The sequence below is a fragment of the Alexandromys fortis genome, unplaced genomic scaffold, assembly GCF_014885135.2.
Source record: "Alexandromys fortis isolate MF-2015 unplaced genomic scaffold, M_Fortis_MF-2015_v1.1 scaffold_40, whole genome shotgun sequence".
Classification (NCBI taxonomy): Eukaryota; Metazoa; Chordata; class Mammalia; order Rodentia; family Cricetidae; genus Alexandromys; species Alexandromys fortis.
The window spans coordinates 9,458,163-9,479,868 of record NW_026067966.1 but is presented as its reverse complement, the minus strand read 5'-3'; the positions used below and the strand labels follow the sequence as shown (position 1 = coordinate 9,479,868).

At 41.5% G+C, this 21,706-nt stretch overlaps 2 protein-coding genes across 10 annotated transcripts in view; one reads left to right on the top strand and one right to left on the bottom strand.

The window, feature by feature from the left end:
• The window catches only part of Creb1 (cAMP responsive element binding protein 1), a 57,376-nt gene extending 44,412 nt beyond the window's left edge, over positions 1–12,964 (top strand). For 7 of the 8 annotated variants that reach the window (XM_050154189.1, XM_050154185.1, XM_050154184.1 and 4 more), the window contains one exon: positions 6,586–12,964. In XM_050154189.1, coding sequence (XP_050010146.1) covers positions 6,586–6,730 — 145 coding nt within the window. In that variant the 3' untranslated portion in view covers positions 6,731–12,964. The remainder of the gene's footprint in view (positions 1–6,585) is intronic. The other variant, XR_007593969.1, reaches the window with a different exon arrangement.
• Positions 12,965–15,204: 2,240 nt separating this feature from the next.
• Mettl21a (methyltransferase 21A, HSPA lysine) overlaps positions 15,205–21,706 on the bottom strand; it is an 11,777-nt gene continuing 5,275 nt past the window's right edge. For both annotated transcript variants that reach the window (XM_050154264.1, XM_050154265.1), the window contains exon 4: positions 15,205–16,777. In XM_050154264.1, the coding sequence (XP_050010221.1) occupies positions 16,380–16,777 (398 nt within the window). In that variant the 3' untranslated portion in view covers positions 15,205–16,379. The remainder of the gene's footprint in view (positions 16,778–21,706) is intronic.

Genomic DNA, 21,706 nt, shown 5'->3' with positions numbered 1-21,706 from the left:
TCTTGACTGTCCAACCTTTTGGCTTTACAACATGACATGTACATCATAATGTACAGATGTGTTAGCTCATATTTATTTATAACTACCCTGGGGCACATGCGGCCTGTGGGTCATAGGTTGGATACATCTGTTTTAGAATATTTTTTAATTGGAAATTTTTAGTACATTCAACTTTTAACTGTGTCCTGTCACAACCATACTGTTGTGAAATATAACTTTCTTCAGCTCTGTCACTTCTATTCATATTATGAGATCAAAGGAATTTTTTATCCCTGTTGCTATTAGTGTCCACCGCACTGCTGAAATAATTCTTTGATATGCATGTCATGCACCTTTTCTGTGACATCAGCTAACTACTAGTTAGAGTTAACTTGTGTTGTCTGTGAAATATATCCAACATCCGTGTCACAGTTTGTTTGCTTACTCAAATCTGTCTAGTACTTGAAAGTCAGACAGAAGGCAAAGTGCTGTGAGTAATACTCCTGTACACTGTAAATATGTCATTTATATTAGTTTAATAAAACACTGATTGGCCAGTAGCCAGGCAGGAAGTATAGGCAGGGTGACCAGGCTAAGAGAATTCTGGGAAGAGGAAAGACAGTCAGTCACCAGCCAGACAGAGGAAGCAAGATGAGAACTACTCACTGAGAAAAGGTACCAAGCCACATGGCTAAACATAGACAAGAATTATGGATAATTTAAGTTGTAAGAGCTAGTTAATAATAAGCCTGAGCTAATAGGCCAAGCATCTGTGTGTTTATTTGGGACTGAAAGATCATGGGACCAGGTGGGACAGAAACTTCCATCTACAGCAAAGGACTTTAAATAACAGAGTGGGATGGGTCATTTTTTAAGCCTGGAAGTAGGCACTTTTTTTTTTTTTGTGGGAGGAGGGCACCGTTGGCATCTAGGGAGGAGTTGGGTTATTCCGTTAGCGTCATTGTCACTGCACCTCAGGCTTCAGGTGTGTGGAGAGCTATCTTGTCTTAAGGGTAAGGTATGGTTTCCAGAGCATCAGCTGTTTGGAATTTGGTGTCACCTTTTATACTGTGGCCTGTATAGGTGGTAAATATTTAGAGCGATTTTCCAGGAATCGTAGGGTGTCTGTTCTGATTAAGGCTTAGCCTCAGGTATGTTTCTCTCTTTTTGCTGTCAAGATTATGAAACGTCTTCCTCAAAGAGCTGGACCACACACATTTCTCTCAGCTACAGTGAGTGCTCCCTGATGCCCTGTCCAGGAATGTTGTCCTTCCCTTCACCCTTTAAGCCTTACTCAGCCACCGTGTGGTAGGCTCCTGCAGTCCCAGCACTCAGGTCAGAGAACTGAGATTTTGAGGCCAACCTGGTCTACTTAGCAAGACTGTAGGGAGGAGGAGAACCATGCCGTCGTGCACATATCTCCTCCCACCTTACTGTGTCCCTTCCTTCATGACATAGAATTCTTAGAACTGCATTCTTTCCTTACTGCCTGATGGGGTTCCTAGAGAAGAAAAATGTAAAAACATGCAGATTCCTCCATTTTCTATACTCTTCAGAGGTTAAAACTGCCCTTCTCTGTAAATTTCATGTGCTTTAGAGGAAGTGATAAAATACACTTTCTGTCCTCCATTTGCCACTATCCCAAGTGAGGATGTGCTCTTTGTCTTCTTAAATTTTAGCAGCCCTCTTTATAACATCACTACACCTCTTTATAACATCACTACACCTCTTTATAACATCACTACACCTCTTTATAACATCACTACACCTCTTTATAACATCACTACACCTCTTTATAACATCACTACACCTCTTTATAACATCACTACACCCTAAGGCAAAAGCTAGAAACTTTAGCAGCCCTCTTTATAACATCACTACACCCTAAGGCAAAAGCTAGAAACAATACACATTTTCTTTGTTTGTGCGTGGAGCCAGAACACAATCTGGTGGTGTTCTCGGGTGTCACCCGTATTTCTCTCATTGGCCTGGAGCTCATCAGGCAAGCTTGACCGGCTGGCAAGCAAGCTCTAGGTACCCACTATCTGTACCTCCCCAGTGCCGGAATTACAGACGCATACCATCATGCCTGACATTTCTACTTGACTCTGGGGTCATACTTGTGTGCCCATATATGTAAGACAGACCCTACCAACTGAACCATCTCCCCAGTTCCCAGTACACATAGTTTTTAGTTCAATAATTAATGCAGGTTAGCCTGGTATATTTTTGATGGATGTTATTTTGTAGCACAATTTGGCTTGGTGTATGACTCAGATGTACATTCTTCTGCTTCAGCCTCGTGTGCACTAGATTTTGTAAACAGGTATCACCATCACATTACCAAGTTAAAACTTAGGTAAATTTGTAGGCAAAAGAGGGAAAGTGGGTAGTGTGGAAGGATTAAAGGGAATCACGGACTAAATTGACCTCTAACTCATCCCCCGTAATCTTTTTTAGATCAACACCTTCCTCTAGGCCCTAAAGGACTCTACTTGCCTTCCTTATTGTGTAGTGGGATGTTGAATTTTCTGAGTCTTATTTCTGGAGAAAATTTCTTAAGTACTACTGTAATGTTTGCATCTATCATAAATTCAGTACCACTTGAAATATCTAGAAATAATAGCATAGTAGGCAGTATTTTATGTCTTTTATATATTGGTTTATATATTCTTGTAAAAGCTTTTGAGGTATATAACATTGTCACCTTTTATACTCATTAATACCTCTTCCTTGATAATTTATAAAAAGTGTGTTTGTTATTTTCCATTACAAATGATTGTTTATTAAAATCGCTCAGTTTTTCTTGTTTTACAAAGCTAGAATCTGTACTTTTAACTGTTAGGATCATTGAACAATAGATGTAGCTTCTTTGGGGTTTGTTTTGAAGCCTGCTAAAGATAAATTTTTTATTCTCTTAATCAAATCTCTCTCTGTCTCTCTCTCTCTCTCTGTCTCTCTCTGTCTCTCTCTGTCTCTCTCTCTCTCTCTGTCTCTCTCTCTCTTCTCTCTTTTCAAGACAGGGTTTCTCTATGTAACAGCCCTGGTTATCCTGGAACTCCCTCTATAGACCACGCTGGCCTTGAACTGACAGGTCCGTCTGCCTCTGCCTCCTGAGCACTGGGATTAAAGGTATAAACCACCACCACCCAGCCTGTTAAGGTTTTTCTAACTTTTGTTTTAATCATTGTAAAAAAAAAAAAAAAAAAAAAAACACCATAGCAGAATTTAATTTCTTGACCGTTTGTAACTTTATACAGTTCAGTAATATTGTGTATATTGTCATCATGGTTTAATAATAGATTTCCAGAACATTTTTATCTTGCAAAACACTCAATCTGATGACTCATGCCTGTAATCCCAGCTACCCAGGAGACTGATGTAGAAGGTTTGCTATGCGTTTGAGACCAATCCAGGCTACATACTGAGTTCCAGGCTATCCTGAGCTGTAGAAGAAGAGCCTATCTCAAAACAAGAACCCTAAAACTTCCTCTGTACTTAAACAACTCCCCACTACCCCCATCCCTGTCCCTTGGCAGCCCTGAATAGTCCCGTGAATTTCTCTCCATTGAAATAATGTTGGCCTTGAGCTGTAAAACCCTCATTATATAAAGGTATGTCCCTTGTATCCCTGTTCTCTCTAGAACTTTAATTGTGAAGGGGCGTTGGGTTTTGTCAAAGGCCTTTCTGCATTTAATGAGATGGTGATGTGGTTTTAGTCTTTCCATTTGTTTGTATGATGGAGTATATATATGTTTACATTTGTTGATCCATCCCTGCAGCAGTGGGGTGAAACCTGTTTGATCATTGTGGGTGATCTTTTTTATTTGTTCTTAGATTTTATTGGTTTATTGTTCTTGTATTTTATTGATAATTTTTGCATTTTTGTTCACAATGGGGAATAGGCCTGTAATTCTCTTTATTTATTGAGTCTTCATGTGTTTGGGGGATCGGTAAATATGGCCTTATAAAACAAACTGGGCAGTGTTCCTTTTTTCTCTGTTTTGTGGAGTAATTTGAGGAATGTTGGCATTAACTCTTCTTTGAAAGTTTGGTAGAATTCTATGCTAAAACCACCCTTAGTCCTTGGCTTTTCTTTTTTTTTTTTTATTGGAAGGCAGTTAATGACTGCTTCTATTTTACTACGGTTTCTAGGTCTACTGAAATTGCATATGCGATCTTGATTTAACCTTAGTAAGTGGTACCGATTGAAAAAAATTATCCATTTCTGTTAGTTTTTTTCCAATTTGATAGAACAGCTGCTTTTCAAGTATATCGTAAACGTAAAATAAAATTAAAAGCCTTTAGCCTGGTGGTGGTGACAAATGCCTTTAATTCTAGCACTCAGGAGGCAGAGACAGGTAGATCTTTGAGTTTGAGGCCAACCTGGTCTATAGCATAAGATCCAGGACAGCCAAGGGCTACCCAAAGAAACTCTGTTTTGAAAAAAGCAAAAAATAAAATAAAGTATGTCCTTAAGATTCTCTTGATTTCCTCAGAGTCTTATTATGTTCCACTTTTCATTTTTAATTCTGTTAATTTGAATATTCTAGCTCTTTTCTTCTTCTTTTTTTTTTTTCGTAGACACTTAATAGTATGAACTTGCCCCCCACCCCCAGACAGGGTTTCTCTGTAGCTTTGGAGCCTATCCTGGAACTCGCTTTTGTAGACCAGGCTGGCATCAAACTCACAGAGATCCTCCTGCCTCTGCCTCCTGAGTGCTAGTATTAAAGGCTTGCACCACCATCACCCAGTGATGAACTTGCCTCTTATAGAGCCACCTTCATTGTGTCCCATACCTTTGAGTATGTTGTTTATTCATTTTCATTCAATCAGTTCTATAAAGTCTTTCTTAATTTCTGTCTTGACCCATTTTTCATTCAGTAGTGAGTTGTTCAGTTTTCATGAGTTTGTAAACTTTCTGTTGTTGATGTCCTGCTTTAATCCATGGTGATCATAGAAGATGCAGGGTTATTTCTGTTTTCTGATATCATACTTGCTTTGTGTCCAAGTCTGTGATCAATTTTCTGAGAAGGTATATTCTTTTGTCTTTGGGTGAAGTGTTCTCTAAATATCTGTTTGGTCCATTTGGTCTATGGTTAGCACCAGCATTGCTCTTTTAGATTTTGCAGTCTCTCACTATCCAGCTATTATGAGATTTGGTATGTGATTTAAGCTGTAGTAAGTGTTTCTTCTATGAACTTGGATGCCCTTGTGTTTGATATATAAATGTTGAGAACTGCAATGTTCTCTTGGTGGGTTCTTTCCTTTGAGTGTATAGTCTCCTTCCCTGTCTTTTCTGATTAATTTTGGTTTGAAGTCTTTTTTCGTCAGGTACTAAAATGGCTACACCAGCTTGCTTCTTAGGTCTGTTTGCCAACAGTGCCTTTTTTCCATCCATTACAGAGAGAGAGAGAGAGAGAGAGAGAGAGAGAGAGAGAGAGAGAGAGAGAGAGAGACTGGCTGAGACTTTTTTAAAGGGAGAGAGACCACGCCCCAATGGGCTGATATCTCAGCTGCTATTGGCTGAAGGAGCGGAAAGAGCTCCTGCAACATTAGACTGTGGTTGCTCTATGTTGCCTAGTAGGAAATTCTTCTGGGATTCTGATGGATGTGGCCACTGGGGGTTCTGGGTAAAATGTATGTGTAGGTATTGGGATCTGACACTTAGGATGGGACTGGGGCAAGGTACACAGGAAGGAGGAAAGCAGGGTGTTCCACCAGGATTTGCTTAGTCCTCAGGGATGGGGCAAGGAGTGAGGAGAGGCCCTAAGAGATAGTCTACTACAGAGCTGTGAATGATATTGGGGGATGAGGAGATGGGTGGGGGGCATGGAGGCCTCAGCAGGTGATCTGCTACAGAGCTATAGATGAGACTAGGGGATTAAATTGGGAGAGGAGATATGGGTAAAGATCTACAGTTAACCTACCTGTTTTTCTGGTCAGGATGGTCTATGGATTCCCAGGGAATTCCCAGGAGTTGGTGTCTAGGATGCAGCAATGAGGTGGGGGGAGGGAAGAAGATGGGGAGGGGGAGATCTGTGGGATCCAGTGAAGATGGGACCAGGGGTGCAGGGAGCCTCAGCTGGTATTCTATACAGAGCTGTGGATGAGACTGGGGGATTGGATTTGGAGATGGGGAGATCTGATCTGCAGTTAGCCTACATATGATTCACTCCACAGATCCTTCTGTCTTCTGTCCCATCCCATTGTTGGCTCTTTACCAGGGTGCTAGGGTTATGAATCCAGTCCCAGTGCTAGTATATCTGGCCCTTTGCCTGCTGAGTGAGCTATTTCCCTAAATAGCTCCCAAAAACATTTTTTAATTAGTTGAAAGAATGTTTTTACATTTCATGTGTGTGCAAGTACATGTGTAAAGAAAAAGAATAGGTTCTTACCTTCTACCACGTGGAATCTAGGGGTTGAACTCAGGTTGGCAATATAGGCCACTATATACGTGCCATCTCACCAACTGATAACCTCAACATCATTTACTGAATATTTATTGTATGTGCAATACTGACTATTTGTTCATTTCAGCTGTGTCTCTGGAAAACATTATATTCTAAAACTAGTGAACATAAATTTTTGTGTCTTCATTTTTAGGGAAGCAGCAAGAGAATGTCGTAGGAAGAAGAAGGAATACGTGAAATGTTTAGAGAACAGAGTGGCGGTGCTCGAGAACCAGAACAAGACCTTGATCGAGGAGCTGAAAGCACTTAAGGACCTCTACTGCCACAAATCAGATTAATCTGGGATTTAAATTTTCACCTGGTATGGTGGAAAATGGACTGGATTGGCCACAACCAGAAAGACAAAATAAACATTTATTTTCTAAACATTTCTTTTTTTTCTATGCGCAAAACTGCCTGAAAGCAACTACAGAATTTCATCCATTTCTGCTTTTGCATTAAACTGTGAATGTTCCAGCCCCTGCTTCCACTTCTCCCTCAAGACTGTGCGGCACCAGGAATCATGAAGACTTCTGCTCCCCATCTCCCGCCTCCTCAAGAAGTAATAATTTGTTTATTTGTAAATTGTTGGGGGAAACGAGGAAAATGAAATCTTGGCTCTTTGGTTTTTAGTGGGTTTTGTTTTGTTTTGTTTATTTTTAATGATTTCAAGGTTTGTGATGAGGTCCATGATTATCTTAGGGTAGAACTACCCAGCCTCTTGAGCTGAAGTAATGTGTGAGGCACATAAGGAAATTAAGTGAGGTACAATGAGGTGTTGATGCCAAATTGAGGTTTTTTACAGTTTCATTGTGAATTATGTAAAACTATTCAGAGACAGGCCCTCTAAAAACGAATTTTAGTTTGGTGTTGAGGATTAGACTGTGTTCTTTTCTTCCATACTAAAAGTTGTCCTTGGTTCTGAGAAGCATTTTGTATTCGCCACAGCTGTCCTGTAGGGCATTTGTTACTTCTGAATCCAGTTCTATGTGTTTAATAATTTGAATACATTCAAAGAAGTAACCAACTGAAAACAAGGACGGTATTTGAATTTTGAGTTAAGTTAAAATCCAAGTACAAAGCTTATTTTGGTTAGTACTAAATCTTAATGAACAGATGCTGGACAGGAAGCCAACTCCTTAGTTATATAGAAGGTTTTAATAAATAAAAGCTTTTGTCCTTGCTTTCAAAACCCTCATATTGTCCCTCATTTACCTAAAGAGCTATTTCTAATTCACTGTTGCATTTACTGTGCCAACAGGAAAATGTTCAAGCTGCCCAAGCAAAGTGATTACTTTAGAGAAACAACCCAATTACAACCCTTTCTGTACTCAAATAGATCAGGGAATCTGAGGTGGCTCTAAATGTAGTATAAACGCACAAAGAAAAGCAGTTTTCTTCAGACATTGGATTGTCTGCTGTGGCACAGCATTTGGCAAAAATCTTTTTCTCCCATAAAAAGTGGTACTGCCTTAGTTATCCAGTAGCTATTCTATTGTCTCTAAAGAAGCTCCCTACTTAAATCCTGACTCAATGGTCTGCATTTATGTGTAATGTTGTTTCTGATAAGACCTAGTAATAACTCATTTTAGTCACAAAGTCTGATACGATCTAAAAGTTACTCTTTAAAGGACAAACATGAGGAAGGTTGAGGCTGGTATGCTAGATTACTTCATGTGTGAGGAAGAACTTGGACTCAGAAGGTTGTTTTATATTTTCTCATGGGATATTAAGAAAACTGGTTTTAATGTCAGTATATACATTTGAGCATGAATTATTTGGCCCATTTTTTAAAATAAGACTTTAGGTTACTATCTGTAAATGTTGTATGTTGTTTATAACAAACCATTGTCTTTTTTAAAGGATGAACAGTTTGTGAAGGAGCATCATTCTAAGGCTTGAGTGATGTAATCCTTGTGTTTGGACAGTTCACCAGAGTCTCAAGAAGGCTTTCAAACGGCTGTAAAGTTTGATGTTTGTCCTGCTGAGCTTACTGGGAAGGAGATAGCATACAAACGGTGTGGGTACCAGCACGTAGATGTATCATTTGCTAAACTTGGTTAAACAGATATGAAGCAAAATAACAAATCTGTTGACAAGCCGGAACTACTTCACATTAAGTCATGATGTCAGATTGAACATTTTAAATGTCACAAGTGAAAAACTTGCCCAGTGTGTAGAAGACGTATTCTTTTCTAGGTGTCTGTCTTCAAAAGCTGAGGCTTTCTACAGTGGTCTCCTTAGTGCTTTATAAGCCAAGGCAGTCTCAGGCACACTTACTAGCTGGATGAATTGGAAGAGGCTTGGGCCCTTGTGCCTGGAGCACAGCTGTACTGGTTTGAGGCTGGTTACTTAATAAGGTGAGAAATATGTGATGTTGCTAAATCTGACTTGAAGATTTCAGTTTATACAGAAAGAAATCATGCATCTTTAATGCAAGCTGTTTTTTTAAATATGAGAATTAGAAAAAACTTTGTTTTTGAGCTACTTGGAGAATCTTTATTAAGAAAATAACATAATTTTTTAAAAACGCTTATATCCAAGATTGTATGTGGCCACATTACCAGTGATGTTTTTCTCTTGATATTGGCCAAAAGGGAATGAAAATGCTGTCATAGGAATCTGTACATATGCTACTGATTTGCCTAGAAAATAGCAAGTTTGGTATTGCTCACTTTGCATATTTAGGGCCATATGGCACTTTTATCTATAGGACAGATTAACTCTAATAAAAATGAAATGGGGAGGGGTTTATTTTTGATATATTACTCTTCTGAGTTTTCAAGCTTTGATAGTGTTTAATGGAAAAGTGGTTTAGAAAGGGCTAGATCCAATATGTTCATAAATATGAGATAAAATTTAAGTTCTTTCTTTAACAAAAGCAAGTACCGTATTAGTAACCATCATATTGTCATAGGTGCTGTGCTTGTTTAGATGTTAAAGAATGGGTGGGGAATGGCATTTTGTAATATATATGTACATATATACATACATACATACATACATACATACATACATACATACAGTATATCATCAGAATGCTCGGAGAGCTCTTATGTCAGGAATGCTGAGTTTTGTAGCATATTGAGGTCAGATAATATTCCACACTTCTGTGCATTCTCCTGCATCTCTTCTGCTGGTTTCAGTGACTGTATTACTCCAGCACTCATAACTGGTTTTTATCCTTTATTTTTCTTCCAGTTTTTTATTAGTTTTCTTTGGCTTGATGCTTTTGGGTATGTTACCAGTCACTTGAAAACTCCTGACCCCCAAAGCTTTCCCGTGTTTGTTCTTTCCTGCTTTCTTTCTGGCAGCTATAAAATTGGTAAGAACATTGTGAACATAGCTTTTAAAAGATTTTTTTTCTTTTTCTTTCTTTCTTTTTTTTTTTTTTTTTTTTTTTTTTTTTTTTTTTTTTGAGAATCATATTGGGCAAAGACTTCTGGTGTTTCCTTTGAACAGGGAATTTGTCAGGAATGTGTTTTGATGGCAGGTCAGCAAGCAGTGCTAGTGTCCAAAGCACAAAGCCAGTCAGGCAGGCTGTCTGTCACAAGTCATCTGGCTGAAGTTTGTCTGTCTCTCAGGACTCCTCCCTGCTGGTTTCCACCATTTAGGGTGACGTGGAATCAAACAAGGACCGGGACTTAGAAACCAATGGAGTTGTCTAACCCGGGTGACTCTAGACTCTGTCTCTCTCCTTCTCTGCCAACTCCAGTCAAGCTAGTAACACGGGTTTGTTTCTCTACCAATAGCTGTGTCATTTTCAGCTCCTTTCAGAGGCTTTATTTTGCCTTTGTAACACTGAAAAACTATTGGCATATCATTCCCCGGGGCCCAATACAAAGGTTGTATATTTCCTTGGGAGTTCTTTGTAAATGGTCGCTGTCACTTGCACTTTTTTTTTTGACCCAGTTTGGGTATCAGCAACTTGGGAAATTCCCTCATTGGTCAGCTGTCCAGTGACGCTCCTGTCTTCCTCCTCTCTTCAGACATGACTCCTTAATGGAAGCTCTTGGTTGACTACAATATCGTAGCTAGTCTAAAGCATGTTATAAAAACTAAATATCTGGGAATTAGATGTGGCTAGGCCAGTAAATTAAAATGTGAGCTGAGACTTCTTCATCATGAGTAAATATTGAAGGAAAAATACTTTAAATTTCATTCTCACCCCAACATTCTATGTAGAGTATACCAGAAATTTTTCCAGAATATTATGAACTTTGTTAAAGCAGTTAACTTATTTTCATCATGGGAAACCCTGTAATAATCATTGTTACTAAATTATTTTCATATTAAATTTGGCTTTAACGTCAAAGAAATGCTGCCTAAACCTGACTGGTTTCAGATGGGGCCTGCACAGGGGAAGTGCTGTAGAATAAGCGTGTCCACAGTTGTACAAAGCACAACTAGAGTCTCTGGTGGGTGGCTTGTGTGTGTCTTGATTACTTTCAATGTTAATAATGTTGACTCTTCGGTTAACAGTCACTGTTATGTACCAGGAACTGGTTTCCTTGACTTTCTTTATCAATGGCCGAGAGAGGCGTGTAATCCTTGAGGGGTCGAGCATATCATGAAGTTGAGTCAGTGTGGAAGAATTTCAAACAAATAAAACAGGGTGCTGAAGTTCCGGCTGACTCACCCTCACGTGGTGTGCTCCTGGTGAGTGAATGTAGCCTGCAGCCTTTGTGTGTCCTGAGGGGCAGACACACTTTCATAAGGACCAGAAACATTTGAATGGAGGAATTATATTTCAGGTGTTTTAGCTTGAAATTTATTTTTTAAAAAAAGAAAAATTAAAAAAATAAATAAGAGAGCAAAGTTTGGGAAGCAAGTTGGCAGTGTAAGAACAGGCAGAACAAATGCTGGCCAGTCCTCGCTCTGGTACTTGTGGGGGCAGGTCCAGAGGAAGATGATCAATCTATAGGAAGTATGTGAGAAGGGCCCAACAGTAGCAACTCGTACTTCCCAGGTATGAGTCACTACTTGCCCATAGAAGTACAGCGTTTCTAGGCTTCTGTCTGAGGAGCATCAGAGATGAGAGGAAATCCGAGATGTTGAAAAAGAGAACAGTAGGGAAGAAGAGTCTGCAGATCATGATCTATGTTGGCCACATGAAATGATTTATTATATTTGGGAGGTTTTATTTTCTTATGTTTTTTAAAATTAAATTGGTAAATGCTTTATAGACGTATTTTTACCCAGGTGCCACTTCAATATGTATGTAATAAAGTTATTTATATTAAAAGTGGGAAATTTGTCAACATTTTTTCTGTGCGTGTAGATTTATTAGGATGGCTAAGTGTGTTAGTTAGCAGTTTTCTGTGTAAAGCTGTCTTTAGCTGATCTGTGCACATAGGTTATAATGCCCCCAAGGGATTACAAGGAAGGATCATTCCCAGCCTGGACGTGTCACTTGAAATTCTTGAAAAGATAAATAACTAGGGAAGTCCTAGGAGGATGTCTGGCTTTTTGGTTTTTCCTTGAGTACTGGAGTAGAGAATACCTCCCCTAGAACTGTCAGCACAAAACAGGGTATCAGCCTTTAACTCTGATGTTTCTATTGGAGTTGAGTACTAATAACTATGAGGAGGAAAATACATTTCTAATGAAAATTCCTTACAATCTAGAAACATCCCTGTTTAAATTTTTTTACCTAAATCTTTTTGTGCTTTATGTGTAAAGAATAAAAATACCAAGATACCATGCATTTTATTAACACTATGTACATATTGGCTGCTTTGTGTTCAGAATGGTAGCGGTTGCTTTGTATATTGAAGTGATCCTTGTGAATTTGTGAAATATTGTCATAAAGTGCTTTTCTTACTGTAATCTTTGTGGTATCAACTGTCAAAATGCCCTTTTTACACAGACATCTATGTGCAGACACATAAACATGCTTTTAAAACTCTGGAAAGTCTCTTTTTTGGGCCGGGATCTCTCTCTCTCTTTCTTCCCCAGGTAGTGCGTGTGTTTACCTGTTTTCTTTGACTTGAGTTTATTCATTTTCTGAAATGAGCAAAGATCTCATTGAATATATCACAGGCTTGCAATGCTTAGCAACAGAGCACTGTAATTCACACAACACACCTAGAGTCGATTCTGCTGCAGTCCTCACTTGGCCTGTTGCTTTGCGAGTGCTGCTGTCCTGTTGAGTAACTCATAGAGGCATGTCCAGCAGCTTAGTCAGGAACCGTGTGCATCAACGAACAATAGCGAACTTGGCAGACCACCTTTATTCTGAATACGTAAACTGCAACAGACGGTGGGTATGGCAGCATGCTCTTGTAATTCCAGGCTCAGGAACACGGGAGGCAGAACCAAAGGCTAGGTTGGGCTATCTCCAGTGAGGTCCTGGGGGAAGAAGGGTATGAACAAGGGAGTTCTGGGGTGGGTATGGCTACCATTGCCAAAGAACTAAGAATAAAAGATCCCTGTAATACTCTGCGGTAAATTCTGAAACTTGTAAAAAGTTAACATTTTAGTCGTAAATTGTGTAATGTTTCCTGTTCATTAAATGCAGTCTTGAAGCTTGAGTCACTTGGAGTTCTGTTTCTCCCTTCTACAGAACCACACTTACTAAATTGCTCAGATTTCAAGAGTGAAATGATGGAACCTAGTGTGGGGGTGCACACCTTTAGTCTCAGCATTTGGGAGGCAGAAGCAAACCTGTTTCTTGGAGATATACCTTGGGGAAGGAGAGGGGGAAAAAGCAGAAATGAAGTGATTCATTTAGGTAAATCATCCACAGTGGTCTCTTTGTTTACGGATCAGTGTTATCGAGCTGCCTTTATGACCACCTAAAATTTAGTGGTATGCTGTATTTCCAGAATAAATTGTATCTGCTGAGAATATCACAGGCAAGCAGGGAGTGATGGCACACATCTGTAATCCTGTTGCTGGGGAGGTGGAAGGAAAAGCTGTCCCTGGTCAGCCTGGACAACAGTCATGATTCTATCCCCCAAAGAATCTAGTGTTCAGGGCTGGAGAGGTGGCTCGGGTAAGGAGCACTTGCTGCTCTTTCAGAGGACCAAGTTCAACTCCCAGTACCCAGGCAGCTCACAATAACCTGAATTCTAGCTCCAGGGAATCCAACAACTCCAGCCTCTGTACACACTAGCATGTATCTACCTGTACACAGGCACATATAATTAAAACACCAGTTATTAAAATCTAGTATTCTATCCATTTACTTGGACAAATTACAATTCTGCTATCTATGTAAAAGAATAAATTTTCTGACAATTGCATCTCCCTACAGGTATTTTCTTCAGCCCAAGGTTTTGCCCCTTATAGCTAATGGCCAGACCACACAGAGATGTAAAGGCACTCACACACATGTATGTGTCTGTGTGTGCGTGTGTGTGTCTGTGCCCCCACGGAATCTGACTTGGAAAATATTCCAAACCTAAACCAATAAAAGAGCTTGACTTTCACTTTCTCTTTCTCTACTCACACACTATTTGTAGAACAAAGGGAGGCATGGCAGTACTGTTGGGGATATTATCTTCTGCTGTGTGCCTTTTGTTTACGCTGCATTTGTTTAACTCTGTGAAGCTGTGTTACCGAGCCTGTCTAAAACACCTGATGGTCTAATAAAGAGATGAACAGCCAGTAGCGAGGCAGGAGCAAGGACAGGCGGGGCTGGCAGGCAGAGAGGATAAATAGAAGGAGAACTAGAAAGAGGACCAGCCACCCAATCAGTCATGGAGTAAGTCTGAAAGTAAGATATACAAAAGTAAGAAAGATAAAAGCCCAGAGGGAAAAGGTGGTCGGGTTAATTTAAGGAAAGATAGCTAGAAACAAGGCAGCTAAGGTCAAGCGTTCATAACTAAGAATAGGCCACCGTGAATGATTCGTTTGGAAGCTGGGTGGTGGTGGGCGCCCCAAAACCAAAAGAATACATCACACAACACAGTACTTTCAACCTTTTCTGACCCATAGATTTTATGAAAACACCATGAAGCCTGCTAAACGCTTGGCGGACTTGGTAGAGCAGCAGGTGTCTCAGCTGCCCAGCCCGTCCCACCTGGCTTCATTATCTTTCCCCAGGGTCTGCGATCTTAAAGGACTGAACGTCACTATTAGCAGCACTGGGTTTTCATTGCAACGGTGGTGACTCTGTCAGGTTGTCATTGTTTCGGAGAGTGTCGATGTCATGGTGCAGTGGTATTTCAGTCAGTCAGCTATGGATGTTCCCAGAAACAGACATCATCAAATGCCCACAGCTTTTAGCTCAGCTCTATTAAAACTTTTAACTGTACCTAAAATTAACTAAAACCAAAGGGGCTGGGTATAGCTGTGAGGGATTTTTCTGTTAAATCACTGGATGCGAGAAGACTCATCCTAAATCTGGATGTTCTGAGATGGGAAGATCCACCTAATCTGCGCCACAGCTTCTGGTGACCGCCTACGGAAGAAGGCGACCCTCCCTGTCTCTCTGCCTGCTTGGCGTCAATCTCACGGACAAGTCCACTCCCTCACTGCCATTAGAACCTCCTGCTTTGGGATTCTGGCATGTACTGAAAACCAGATGAGACATCCAGTCTTGTGCACTGAACAGCTAGTGGATTCTTGGACTTTCCATTAGTAGATAGCTATCGTGGGACTAGGTGGACCACACAGCCTGTAAGCCACTCTGATACCCTCTTCTCTCTCCCCACCTCCTTCCGTCCCTTCCCCACCTCCTTCCTTCCCTTCCCCTCCCCTGTTCTGTTTTTCTAGAGAGGACCCTGACTAATACGACTACCATTTTTAAAGGATATAGAAGACAATGTAAGATATTCTCATATCCAAAATATTTATTAAAGGAAAATGAGGCCTTGAATAGTGTATACAACAAGTTCAACACATTTCTATTACCAAATGCCATTGTCTGAACTGCTTAAATTTTTAGTTAAATGTAAAAGAAAAGCTTGTTTTGATAACTTTATTCACAAAGTCTACCCAGAGAAAACTCAAAAACCAGTAACTTCTGGCTTGGGATGTAGTAACTTGGGGTTAGTGTCTGCCCAGTGTGTGCATGACCTGGGTTTGCTCCCTGGCACCACACATCAGTGGCCGCTCATGGCCTTTACCCTGGTCACTTGTTATATGCTTCTTACTGGGTTAAGGGAAGGAAAGTCAAAGAGGCCTCCAGCAGCTTGCAGCCCACAGGGAGCCCGAGATCCGAGGAGTGAGTACAGGCACAAAAACGTTCATAAAATGAGAGTTAACTTTTCAGAACTGACACATAAAAGACGGGGGAAACACCTAAGAAACAGAGACAACCACAGCAAGAAACAGCAAAGCTGAAACAAGGCATTGTTGTGGAGGAAAATTTCAGGCCACAGTTTTATGTAATTTTAAATGTAAAAAATTTTATTCCTTTGCTTACATTCTTACCCTTGAATCTGCTGACAGAACTCATCCGCATCTCAAGGCCTAGGAACTAAATGGTAATCCGGGTGCCGTGGCACACCTGTATCCCAGCACGCAGAGACAGAGGCTGGAGAATCACTGTTTGAGGTAGGCCTGGTCGACAGCCCTAGACCAAGCCAGGGCTAGAGTAAGGCCTTATCTCATAAGAAGAGTAGGAGACTTCAACAGCACAAACATTAAAGCAATATATGCAGTAAACTTGGTTTACACTCAGCAGATGAGAAAACCGAGACAAACGTACAGCCCAGAATGTACTGCTGAATCTCTCCAATTTAAAGACACCTTTGCACCATTCTTTTCAGAGCGTTAGTGGGAAATGCTTACCAAGTGCGCACACTGGCTAAGGAAAGAACGCCAGGCAAACCTCACATGTGCGTTCGCTGCTCAGCAGTGAGCAGTCGTGACACACGGTGATGGCAATGCGACACACGCGCTGTGTTCTTGAGCAGCTCTGGTTGGATGGACTTGCAGTCCACCATACGGGAGTTCTAAGACCTTACCTGACACATTCAATTCTTAGGAAATAGAGCCCTACAAGTCCTCCCTCTGGCTTCTCTTCTGTGCTCTGTAAATGTGGACGTCCTTCTCGGGATCGTAGTGAACCTTCCGCACAGCAAACTGCCTCTCCAGCATCGTTAGGAAGTTATTATCCCGTTTGTAGCGAATTCGGCAAGCTAAAAGAATCACAGAGTGGTTGCTGCAGAGGTACCCCAGGGTCTGAAGAAGATCTGTGAAGGTATCTTCTAAGTATATGACATCCGCTCCAAGTATGAGATCAAATTCTCCAGGCGAAAAACTTCCCAAATTTTGTCCCCAAGTCAGCTCCTTAACAACAACTTTGGGCTGGATATGGGGAGGTAAGTTGGCTTCAACATTTGACTTGAGAAATTCTAATGCTACTTGTCGATCCGTGATAGTCACATGCGCACCTACAATGTGGACAACAGAAAATAAGGTGAATATCATACATCCGTAGTGGGCAGAGAGGGTCTGCTTCAGTTAATCCATGCATTATCTAAAAGTTGCAGATTCGGAGAATACGAGAACCTTCCACAGGCAGATAACCAGACCAAAACAGAACTCCTTCTACTGTATATAAAAGTGAACCCTCAGCTTGCTTCTGTGGCACACCTACTGACGGCCAGAGTGGTTCTAGCGAACCATAGAGTCACAGAGTGACACGCGATGCTCCGGAATTCTCCACAAGAGCTGGTCAAACCGCCATGAGTATCCACCACTCAACTTGATTCAACAGGCCATAACCTTCAAATCAGCAATGCTCAGCGTAAAATAAAATCCAAGAATGAAAAATTGATAAGCAGAGTATGACTATCAAGATCAGAAGATACAAACCAAAAGTCTGCTTTGGAGGAACCAACATTAAAACAGAATCATAAGAGAATGTGCAGGCCACATTCATTTACACTCTTCGGAAGCAGGTGGGCTGTCTGTGTGATACATATATAACTACTGGGAACCTGTCCTCTGCATTAGAGTACAGACTTAGTATGTACTAGGTAACAGGCTAAAAGGCTAGTTGGTGTGCTCCAAGTGCTATTCCACACGCAAATGAGGAAATCCACAGCACAGTAGCTTACTCGTCTGTCTTTATGTGTTACTGACAGTCAACTGCAAGATCTATTTTTTTAACCAATGTGGGTAAGAGAAAACTGAACAACAGCCAACCACAGTAGGTTAGTCTCATTACAGCCATAGTGGGTGAGTCTCACTACAACCATGGCGGGTTAGTCTCATTACAGCCATAGCGAGTGAGTCTCACTACAGCCATAGTGGGTTAGTCTCACTACAGCCATAGCGGGTTACTCTCATTACAGCCATAGGAGGTTAGTCTTACTACAACCATGGTGGGTCAGTCTCACTACAACCATGGTGGTAGGTTAGTCTCACTACAACCACAGTGGGTTAGTCTCATTACAACCACGGTGGGTTAGTCTCATTACAACCGTGGTGGTAGGTTAGTCTCACTACAACCATGGCGGGTTAGTCTCACTACAGCCATAGCGGGTTAGTCTCACTACAACCATGGTGGGTCAGTCTCACTACAACCATGGCGGGTTAGTCTCACTACAGCCATAGCGGGTCAGTCTCACTACAGCCATAGCGGGTTAGTCTCACTACAGCCTTAGTGGGTTAGTCTCACTACAACCACAGTGGGTTAGTCTCACTACAACCATGGCGGGTTAGTCTCACTACAGCCATAGGAGGTTAGTCTCATTACAACTCATCTAAAAAAGTGTAATCATGTCGAGTTTTGACATCAGAAAGTTTGAAATTTAAAGTTGTTTAATTCCTTCATAATAGTATCTTTCCTTTGTATATTTTTTTCTAATCTCCCAAAGGATCCAGCACCTTTCCGGTGGCACTTCCACCAGGTGTTTCTTATCTTAAACACTAAGGCAGCACGTAATTAAATCTGAGGTTTACAGTTCTAGACGGTGATACTGATGAAAACGCTCAAGCTGCGACTCTGCAAGCCTGGACCCACCACCCCAATGACTCACCGGCACAGTGTGTTGCCCAGTAAGCAGAATTCAATGACTGTTCTCTGAGAACGAAAACTGCAGGCAGCCCTCCCGGTTTGAATCAGTACTTCTATTTGTGTGTTTCTGGGCAGGACACAGAGCACCACTACTGGCAATCCCTGAGTGATCGTAATCATTGAAGCTTCACCTGGGTATGTGCTGAGACCTTCTCTAATGCCTATCCTGGAGAGAGCTCTCCCCACTAGGTACTACTAACTTACTAGGTCTCCCAGAGCTGCCATAGGCCCTTAATGTCACCCAAACAGTCCCCTTTACACCGCCAGTTCTACAGATATTTAAGAGCCTACTGGCAGCCAGGGAGTCAGCACCGTGTTCACTCCAGCCATACTCAGCTGAGCCCGCACAGGCCTGGAAGGAAAACCTGCATTTACCAGGTTGGTTCCAGCCTAGTGAGTAAGATACGGTAAGGGCATGACATTGGACCAAACATGAAGGTATTGAATGACTTCCTGTACGATAAATGCTACACGTAGAAAAGCATTAATATTGTTCATAAATGATGAGGGAAACGGAAGTGGACCTAGTAAAAACTGGGCTTTCACTCAGGAACGGAAAAACAATATGTAAACCTTTGTCATCACTTTTAGTTTCTGTTTTGTTCTTTTTGTCTTGTGAGCTGGTTTTGGTTTTTTGAGGAAGAGTTTCTCTGTGTAGCCCTGACTGCCCAAGAACTCACTCTGTAGACCAAGCTGGCCTTGAACTCAGAGATCCGCCTGCCTTTGCCTCGAGTCCTGGGATGAAAGTTGTGCACCACTACTGCTGAGCTTAGTTTTCATGTTATAAGCACTGCTCTACTGATTAAACATTCAAACATAGCCATGTGCTAGAAACATAAAGCTGAGCAAGAAAATCCTTACCTGGAGCAAAGTCTCACGAGAAGGAGAAAGCCAAGAGTAACCATGATGCAGGGGAGGCAGAGCAGCAGGGATGTGCTCCGCGCCAGGAACCACAAGTCAGAAATTCAAGAGAGGGAGATGCCAAAGGAAGGGAAACCTGAACTTACACGGAAGATAAGGCCATGAGCTGGGGAAGGAGAAAGGCCATTCAAGGCAATAGGCACCAGGCATAAGCAGTGTGGGTCCTGGGAACTTGTCAAAACATGAAATAAGCTGATGAGCTACTGTACAGGAGATAGCCAAGCCTTGCCCACAAGTCTGGGATGTGGTCTGCAGCAGCAGAGTGGCACCGGATGTTTAAACACAGGCCACACCAGCAATTAATTGACATTCTAGATAAGGGTCTGGCAGCTACTCCCGGAAGTGAAATTAGAGAGATCAAGTGAGAGGAGGCTATGGTCATGAAGGGCAAATGGTGGGAGTTTGGGTCAGCCTTAGAGAAATACAGAGTCAGGGCTGCTGAATTTGAAACCACAACCCATGAACTAGGGCCCCATTCATCAGACCACACAAAGAACAGTGAGTCCACCAGGCCCACTTGTCATACAGGCTGTTAGAATGAGACTGACCTTTCAGCCTGTCCCTCAACGCTGGGTGACCCCCTGGATACTGACGCTAACTCAGAAGAAATGCTGGCAGGAGCTAGCCAGGGTGTGATGGGAGTTTTCTGGACCACGGGGTCCAAGGCTCAGCAGAGTCGTGGGGATGGCAGCAAGTCAACAGACAGTACCTTCCTGAGCTCTGTGTTTCAGGACGGGAGTCTCCAGGCCTGACTGGGCATCAAATTACACAGAAGATTTTTTTAAGTGAAAATTCTCTAACATATTCCAACATACAAAATCCTTTCTTCAAAATGGCATCACCACACCCCAACCCCATGTATAAAGAGTTCCCAAGTAGCATAAAGACTCAGGATTTTCTAACTAAAACTCCAGTTTGAAAGTCAGAACTAGGAGCTGGAGAGATGGCTCAGTGGTTAAGAGCTTTGCCTGCTCTCTCAAAGGTCCTGAGTTCAATTCCTAGCAACCACATGTGCTCACAACCATCTGTAGTGAGATTTGGTGCCCTCTTCTGGCCTGCAGGGACACATGCAGGCAGAACACTGAATAGATAATAAATCTTTAAGAAAAAAAGAAAGTCAGAACTAGATTCAAAGTCTCACCACAATCCATAGCTTTACAGCCTTGGGCAAGTCATTTACTCTCTATTAACACCTCAGGTGTCAGCACTGGAGTCTACTTCCCATACAGGTCTGCTCTGAGAATGGTACAGCCCAACCACACACAGGAACTGCTCCTCTTAGACATTCTGCATGACATCATCTACTTTTTATGCAATCTGTCTTTACCTAGTCCTTCCCTCTGGACTTAAACTGTACGTAGCTTCCTAAGATGTGGATCTGCCTGCCTGGTCACTGGGTGCTACTCACACTTGGTAGGGAGTCCATGGACTTAGGGATAAATGACTGAGTACCAAAACATGAACTTGAAAAAGAGAACAACCAATCCCTTTCCAAATGTTTCAATCACTACATGTTTTAATTCTGCTTCTGTTTTCAAAACTTTTCTCTCACTCTCAGTTTTTAACCTCAAAATTTCTCTAATCTAATACTTTACAGTGAATATGAAAATCATGCAACAACACAAATGTTTATAATAGGGATTAGAAACACACACACACACACACACACACACGTACAGACGCACAGACAGAAGATCATGACAACTGTGATTATGTAAAATACAGATGGAGAAAAGAGAATGAAAGGAAATACATAAAAATGCAAATAGGAATTCTGCTGCAATGATAAATATTTTGTAATAGAGTCTTATTAATTTTCATGATTTCCAAAAGTCATCAATCTAGTTAGTTCATGCTTATTTGATTTTTAAATTCTAAGCTATGTGTACATATGTGTGTGCATTTGTGAGTGCAAATGCCCACAGAGTCCAGAAGGGGGGCTGGATCCCCTGGTGGAGTTCCAGTCAATTGTGAAACACCTGATGTAGGTCCTGTACAAGAGCAGTAGGTCATACAACATGCTCGTCACTGCCCAGTCGTCTCTCTGGCCCAAGTTCCTTCATGACTTATTCCCAACCTATCCAAGTATCCAGTGTCTGAGTAGCTGGTACTGTTCAAGGGTCAAGGACACAGAACAAGTCATGGTTTCATTTCTCAAGAGCCTCAGTCTGAGACACAGACACATGAAGTGATTGTTATCCTTCATTCTCAAACAGTGTTTGAAGAACCTTATCCTGACTTCTTCAACCCCATATGTCTAGACTTCTCATTAGAAAAAACAGCACTGGGGCTGGAGAGATGGCTCAGCAGTTAAGAGCACTGGCTGCTCTTCCAGAGGTCCTGAGTTCAATTCCCAGCAACCACATGGTGGCTCACA